The sequence below is a fragment of the Anolis carolinensis genome, chromosome 4 (genome assembly GCF_035594765.1).
Source record: "Anolis carolinensis isolate JA03-04 chromosome 4, rAnoCar3.1.pri, whole genome shotgun sequence".
Lineage (NCBI taxonomy): Eukaryota > Metazoa > Chordata > Lepidosauria > Squamata > Dactyloidae > Anolis > Anolis carolinensis.
Window position 1 is genome coordinate 153,522,188 of NC_085844.1, and position 7,872 is coordinate 153,530,059.

The 7,872-nt window shown below is 44.4% G+C and overlaps 1 protein-coding gene across 1 annotated transcript; it reads right to left on the reverse strand.

Annotated features, from left to right (window-relative positions):
* Positions 1-2,134: 2,134 nt before the first annotated feature.
* Positions 2,135-7,224, reverse strand: LOC134298324 (uncharacterized). The gene is made up of 2 exons (XM_062978046.1): positions 7,114-7,224; positions 2,135-7,047 (listed from the first exon to the last, which is right to left on the reverse strand). Exons 1-2 carry the CDS (start codon positions 7,186-7,188, stop codon positions 3,619-3,621), a joined length of 3,504 nt encoding a protein of 1,167 aa, XP_062834116.1. The 5' UTR covers positions 7,189-7,224; the 3' UTR covers positions 2,135-3,618.
* Positions 7,225-7,872: the final 648 nt, after the last annotated feature.

A 7,872-nucleotide genomic window follows, 5' to 3' on the forward strand; every position in this document is an offset into this window, starting at 1 on the left:
GCGGCTAATGCCTGGAATCAGTATCAGAACATGAACTGTTCCTAACATGAGATACAGAACATGAAGTATCAGTAGTTATTTCTAAAAAGATGAGAAAAAGCTGGGCTTGTTGTGAGGGATAGTTATTACCTTCTCCAACAGCATGTTTGTACCTCATCCCATGTTGTGCTGGAGACTTGCCTTCTCCCAATATAAAATGTCAAATAGCAAGTTTTTTAATGGATTGTATTGGAAAGGATCAAAAAGGTCATGGGCCCTTTTAGCTCTTTGGTTCTTGATCATAGTCTCCATGTTCTGGCCATTTGTTTTGTTTCCAGACTCACCAGTTCAGCAGTCCAGAATATGTCATGTCTGAGGAGAATCAGTTGTCCCAGCCAGCACTGTGTCTTGACGATGGGCCTCATCAGATGACTCTTTGTAAAGCAGGGTATAGCAGGGGACAATGGGGGAGGCATAGGGAACTGTCTCACTGTGTTCCCTACTGTTGGGGCTTATCCCTTTCTACAGCGTTTCCTCACTGTCCTCTGCTTCCTCTTTGGCTCCTTTGCCTTTTTTCTATGCTGACTCCACTGGGTTCAGCTGCCCCAGTGCTACCAGCATGGAGCCCTATGGAGTCATCATGTGATGGGCTCCGGGGGACTTCTTGCCGACAGCGGAAAGAAACGGAGAGAAGCGGAGAGAAGATGCTTCTCTCCTGGCATGTGATGAGGTCATCAATGCGATGCTGAAACCATCTAGCTGCTGGTGGCAATGATAGCAACATAGGTTGGGGGCAAGGGAAGGTGACTTGTAAATAACTTTGCTCCCTTGAGGCTTCTTGAGCAAGCCATCAATAGCCAGAAGTGTTGAGAAGCATTAGTTGCTGCAACAGTGGAGCTCTTATCCTGGGTTGTTTTACTGGTGACCACCTTTAAACCTGGGCTATTTTTTATTTTTTTTGGTCCGGAGCTTCAAAAGCAATGTACTAGTTGAGACCTCTAAGAACTTGGGTGGCAGTAACTTCATTATTTCATTGTAACGGTTGGCTTTTAAATTTGTAAATACAATATGACCTGGTGGGACCAGTACCTAGAATTTCATCTACTCACACCTGACAAAACATTACTCTCTAGAACATTTCTCTGTCCTCCATGTGATTCTATGGTATAAACCTTGAAATCCTGTGTCATACAGAGCTGATGTTACTTCATTTTGTCTTTGATATACTCTCTCATGCAAACTGAGCAAACTGAATGTGATGCGATGTCATTGTTCTGGGCACATCTCAGCCAATGCCATGTGAGGTGAAGCATTTTTGCTTGGCTCTACCTGCTGCCATATTTATTTAGTAATAAGTTACACCATAGGAAGTTCCTAATATTATCTGATTTCTGGGGCTCATTATTACACATCTGAAAAATCCTGGCATAAGGTCTTCTTAGCTTGGAACAGAGCTGGGTGTGAATTTCCCTTGTTATTATATTACCAGCCTTAAGAATTATTATTTTCTAGGGGCTTTGGTTGTTTTTTCTTGTTCATATCCATAAAGAGGAAAGGCTTGGGTTGACATTTACATTTTCAAGATGTGACTTGGTTGAATTGAGTGTATGTGAAGACCACTTTTTTTGCTATGGTTTGAAAAACAGAACTCTTCACTGCCATGTTTGAACACAGAGTTGGCTTCTCCTCTGGTGACTCTGTAACATTCCTTGGCTGCTATAGACCTCATTTGAGAAAGAGCAGTGCCTTTCCCTCTGTGTTTGAGCCTGTGCACAGCTTCTGATGAATTGGCAGCCAAGAGGTCTCAGCTAGTCCAGCTGTGGCTAATTTAAGGAGTCACAGGTGCAGCAATAACCAGCCAGCAGGAAGAATGGAAGCAATGTGGATTTTGTTCTGTGGAAAAAAGATGTAGAGTCAGTCCTGGGGTTCACACCAGGATGGTTGATCAGGACAGCTACCCAACCTCAGGTGCCAAAGCCAGCATCCAGTGACAGCATCAAATATGAGCAACCAGAAAGCATTTAAATCACTTCTATTGGGTAGCTGCTTTGGTCTCTTCTGACTCATTACTTTACAAATGCAATATTATGAATTTCCACAGAAATGTCTATATGCATCAGGCCTTAGCAAAGTTACTTTTTTGGACTACAACTTCTAGAATCCTTCTGTGAATCTCTCTAGCTTCTATCAGCCAAAAACTATAATATCTTCTCCAAATTCTTATTAGAATAAATATTATGTGCTAACCTAGGATTTTTGAACTTTTGGCAGAATCTTATTCTCCCATCTTCTATTAATGGACAGAAACTATTGTGGATCAGACAGAAACCATATTGAGAGAGTGAAATCAAAAAGGAGTCATGTCACATCATGTGTTGCCTATCTGATTCAAGTTCTCTCTTTTTTGTCACTTCCTGGTCCTCACCTTTCTGTGTTTGAAAGACAAATTAGTTGTTTTCAAACTTTTGTTGGGTGAGTGGGCTTATTAATAAAAGACCCTGCTCATAAATGCACAGCGCAGTAACTTATTAGCAGTAGCGTGACCCAGCACTAGTAGCCAAAAGTGATAAAAAGAACAAAAACACACAGACCAACGTTATCTCTTCATTAGGAGGCTTTTCTTTATAGCAAAATAATATGGTTGAACTATCTACAAAAGTAAGATTTCCATAACACGAATAAAATTCTTTATACTTCCTTCTTTGCTTCCAGGTTGGGTTTCTTTCTCATTGTGCCGTCGCGCCTGGGGCTGTAAACTCTTAGTGAAAGAGGCATGGACCAGGGGATCTTTCCCCAGGGGATTGCTTCTTGCCCTCCTTTAGGGAAACTGGAACTCCCAAGGACCAAAACACTGTAGTTAACTCAAAAACTGGGTTTATTCTTCACAAAGGGGGTAAAAGAAAATATACATTACAGTCTTTGATTGTTTAAGTCCATGAAGCTTGTCCAGATCCCTCTTTCTCTGGCTGTGAAATGCCGGAGCAAACTCAGCCTCAGTCCAATGACCTATATCTGAAGACAAGAGTCTTCCTCTGTTGCCAAAGGACTGATGTGAAGGCGCTTGAGACTCCTCAACGTTGTTCAGGTTGGCCCTGAACATGAAGTGTGAGTCCCAAGGGTAAGAACCTCAGAATTGGTGCTGAGAGGTAACTTTTGAAGGGCTTTTTGAGCCAAGCCTCTCTTTCACGTCCATCCGATACAGAACTTGCTGATGGAATGAAAAGAGGAAACACAGTCCTACTCCAGGAAGAGGTGGAGCCAAATAGTTTAGCTAAGTGAGCAATATAACAGGTACAAACAACATTGATTGACAGATATAAATAACCAATCCAACTACATTTACAGGGTAAGGGCAAAATCAGGCATGATACAGCAATTCAAATCTTGAAACTTATAGTTTGACATATAGATGGCGCCACTCGCGCCGTCACACTCCCGGCCTAGATTTCCGGACTTTCGGAAATCTAAACAAAATGGAGTTAAATACCTTTAACTCTAATAACTTTAAGACTGTATGTCTTCTGAAAATAACACAACCATGTCGCTGATAGGCCTGTCAAACAAAGAAACCTTTTCGTTAGAGACGACCTTAACCTGGGCCTTGCGCACTCTATTGTCAGGACTAGGATATAATTTTGATTAAGTAACACCAAATCCCCAACCTTTACGTTGGCACCTAACAATCCAAAACCCATAGTTTCTTAGGGCAGACTGAGTAATTGACCTTCCTTGGTGTTTGACTTTTGTGTGGAAATGCTGTGTCAACAGCAGAGCTATGTGGCTATGGTGTGGCAAAATAACAGGATTTTTAACACAGGATCTAATCTTTGCTCTTTTTAGTCTACCTCCAACCCTAAGGAGACCCTCATTGTCCAGGAAGGGGTTCAAGTCCTTTAAACAACTATTTTTGGGCAAGGATGCTTTTCTTTCTAGACAAGCTATTTCTTCTGAAAAACACTGTCTTTGAGTGGATCTCAGGATGACTGTTGAGGCTTTCGAAAGATCTTGGGGCTGAATTGCACCACTGTTTTTTGTAGTGATGTAATGTATGAGCCTGGCAATGGCTGCCTGAAGTCTAGTCCGTTTTGAAAATCTTTCAAACTTGGCTGGATTTAAACCTTGCCTTGATAAGTCTTGGCCATCGATGGTAGATTTGCAGGACTGAATTTCTGGCAACTCAGTGTCTTTGAGCATGGAAATGCTTTCTGGAAAGGAAGGATTTTGAAGACATTTGGGTCCAGTGATCCAGGATGACTTGGACAACTTTGCGGCTGATGTTCCTCGGGATGTCACATCTGCCGGATTTTCTGAAGTGGATATGTAATGCCACTGCTCTTCTCCCTCCACACACACACTAGCTGGTTCAGCATCGTTGCTTTTGAAGAGGTCTTCCACAAACTGGGTGATCTGGGTCTTTACCTTCGGATCCTTTAGCATCCTTCTTCTTAAGGACAGGAGACGATGATGGGCAACATCTCTGTTGTTGGGTAGAGATGGTCTTTCCGGCTTGAAAGTTAAAGGTGCTATCCAATTACCTTCAGGGTCTTGAGTGACTTGGCTGTTCATCATCTCAAGGAACTTCTGTTCATTTTTAGAGAAGGCTGTTTGCTCATCTCTCTCTGTGACTTCGATGATGGAAGAGTAATCGGGCATTACTCCCTGGCAGCAAACTGAGATGTGGCTGGCACATCCTTGCATTAGTGAAGGCCTTTTAGTGACAGGCTGGAACATCTTGTTCAGGCAGACTGGGCCTAACACCGTCCATCCTAAAGGCAACTGCTGGGCCATGGGTGATCCCTTAGGACCTTCAATCTGGTTGCTAACACGGAACAGTGTGGGACAATCTGCACCGATAAGCATGACGATGTCTGTTTCCAAGTCCAAAGCTGGAATTAGATCTTGAATACCTTTGAGATGAGGATGGGCTTGTACCACCTCCTTCGTGGCTATCTGTTCTTTGTTCCTGGGAATCAGGCTGCATTCTATAAGGTCAGGAAGATTGTACCTGACCTTTTGTCCAACAGGTGAGATTTTGAACTTTGTTGCAACTCTGCCATTCATCTTATTCTTTCCAGAACAAGTGGATATGGTGTATTCTATTGTCTCTGTATGAAGATCGAACATGTCGAAGAACTCTGGGGTTGCAAGAGATGCGTCACTTTGGGCATCCAAGGCGACGTAGACCCTTTTCTTATTCCACGGCTGCTTGTCTGGATACACCTCTGCCAGGCAGATTGGGTGGCAAATCCTGGGCTTGTGGCTATTTTGACAAAGCTTGGTGCAGGCAACCGCAGGAGCCTTGAGGGCTACCTGAGGTTCTGTAGGCTTTTGGTCTTCTTTGGTTTCTTCTTTGGTAGGAGAATTTGACTTTGCTTTGAATTGAGGGGAATCGAAGTTGTGCATTGCAGAGCAATGCTTGATGCTGTTGCAGTGTTGGCATTTAACCTTTTCTTTGCAGTCCTTGGAGAAGTGAATAGTGGCGCCGCAGCATCTAAAGCACACCTTGGCCTTTTGAACTATTTGGAGTCGTTCTTTGTAAGGCTTCTTTGCGAACTCTCTGCATTCAGCTAGGCTGTGTGGCCTTTGATGGATGGGACAGGATATGGTGTTGTTGCTGACTGGTTGAGCAGAAGTTGCAGGAGTTGCGTCTGTCATCTTGACACTCAGGTTCCTTCTAAGATCTTTGCCCTGGGCTTTGTCTTCTTTGGAGGTCTTTTCAGGCTTTAGGTCTTGGTACAAAGCGAGAAGACCTGTTTGAGGGTCATTCCTCTCACAAGCTGCTCTAGTGACGAAATCCACCAAAAAGGTGAAGGGCGGGTATACATTTGCATTCTCCTCTTTGTACTTGAACACCTGTTTCCCCCAAGCTTCTCGAAGAGGAAAAGGAAGTTTGCAGAGAATGGCACTCTGTGACGTGTGCTGGTCCAGACATGCTAAACCTGGCAGCTCTGGATTTCCTTTGGCTGAAGCTAGCTCTAGTAAAAGATCACTAAAGTCCCAAAGCTGTTTGCAATCTTTCATCTTCAGTGATGGGAACCTGTTGAGTCGATCCATGAGGGATGCTTCTATCTCAGTGCTCGCACCGAAGCGCTGGTCCAAGCGAGACCACGCTGTGGACAAAGCTCTTTGGGGGTCTGCTACATGAGCAGCATAAAGTCTTTTTACTTGCTCGGCTGAGCTGGGTCCAAGCCACGCCATAAGAAGGGACAGTTCTTCATCCGCTTCTAGCTTGAAATCTCGAATGGCCCTCATGAAGGTGATTTTCCACAGAAGGTAGTCATCCGGTCGGTCAGTGAATTTCTGGACGCCTTTGTCTCTGATGTCTCTTCTTGGATTTCGCAAGAGGGAACCCAATTGAGACTCCAGTGTGTAAGGGTACATCTGAGGAGTGTGATGTGGCCTGACGAAGTCAATGTTCTTCGGTTGAACACATCTTTTCGCGATGGTAGGCGATGCTGGGTTCAGCAGATTGCTGGCAGGCAGCACCTCTGAAGCCTTCATCTTCAGCGATGGGAGAATTGACTTGGTATGCAGGGATGAATGTGGTGGTTCACTCCCGGCCATGCCTTGCCAATGTGAATGGACATCTGGATGTTGTTGAAAGACGTCATCCTTTTGTTCCCAAGTAGACAAGTGGTATCTCTGAGGCCTAAGTACAGGGATGGACTCTGACAGAGATGGCACTCTCCCGGCCGTGCTTTGCTGTACTTCTGAGGAATGGGCTGGCCTTGAAGTCGCGAACACTGGAACAGGTGAGCGATCTTCAAGGTGGCGAAAGGAGATATGACTCTGCACTACAGGTGATTCCAGTTGCAGATGTGCTGAAACCTTTGCTGTAGGCTCTTGTGTTGGCAGGAAACTAAGGTTTTCTTGGGTTAGTTCCTGTGATAGAGCTTTGGCTAGAATGTTAGCTCTGACTATCTTTTGTGCTGTGTCTCTTTTTACTTGAAGCAGATCTAGATCCCGTTGCAGTTCATCTTGCTTGGCTTCAGCCATTGCAAGCTCTATTTCTCTCTGGGCCCTGGCCTGTGCTAGGTCAGCTTCTTGTTGAGCCCTAGCCTGCGCTAGGTCAGCTTCTTGTTGGGCCCTAGCCTGCGCTAGATCAGCTTCTTGCTGGGCCCTAGCCTGCGCTAGAAGCAGTTTCTGCTTGGCTTTAGCCTGTTGAAGGAGGAGTTCCTCTTCATTGAAGGCAAAGTCTTGCCTAGCCATTTCTGCAGACGCCTCTGCTTCTAAAACCTCTTTTCTAATTTTCAAACGGACAGCCTCTCTGTTGTAGTGGGCTGCTTTGGAAGAAGTACTGATGAATGAGTGTGTGGATTGGGAGGAACTGCTATGCCTAGATGAATGCTTGGATTTAAGGCTAGCATCATTAGATGGAATCTTGAGCAGACTGGATCTAAGGCTTACACATGGGGAGCCTTGAACCCTGTCTTCTGCACCTTTGAATAAGGAACTGGGCTCTGGTTCAAATAGAACTGCGCTGTAGCGCCTCCTCTCTTCTTGTAGGCTAAAAGAAATTTCCTTAGCCCTATCTAAAGACTCTGGAGTGTTAATTTTGTTCAGTACATAGATTATTTCTTCTGCAATAGCACTCCCATTATTGAAGGCCTTTACAAATTCTTGCCTAAGAATTTCCTTTTGCTTTGGGCAAAGGGATGCCCTTATTGCATCAGCTATGGTCGGCAGGTTTTGCCAAGCTCTATTAAACCTCTGCCTAAGCTTGCCTTCCTTCTGCAAAAGGCAGAGCATTGTTTTCTCTGTGGGGTGCCTTTCTCTGACTGGGCGGGGAGATTTGACCCTTGTTTGCAAAATCTCATTGCTATGACTTGACATTCTGTGAAATTCAAAAGGAAACTTATCCCAAGTTTCAAACAGTACAAAAATGCAATACTA

Coding starts and splice junctions, on each gene's coding strand:
- LOC134298324 (XM_062978046.1), bottom strand. CDS start 7,188: ATGGCTAGGCAAGACTTTGCCTTCAATGAAGAGGAACTCCTCCTTCAA. Junction 7,048..7,113: donor AAGCCAAGCAGAAACTGCTT/CTAGCGCAGGCT, acceptor CAAGAAGCTGAC/CTAGCGCAGGCTAGGGCTCA.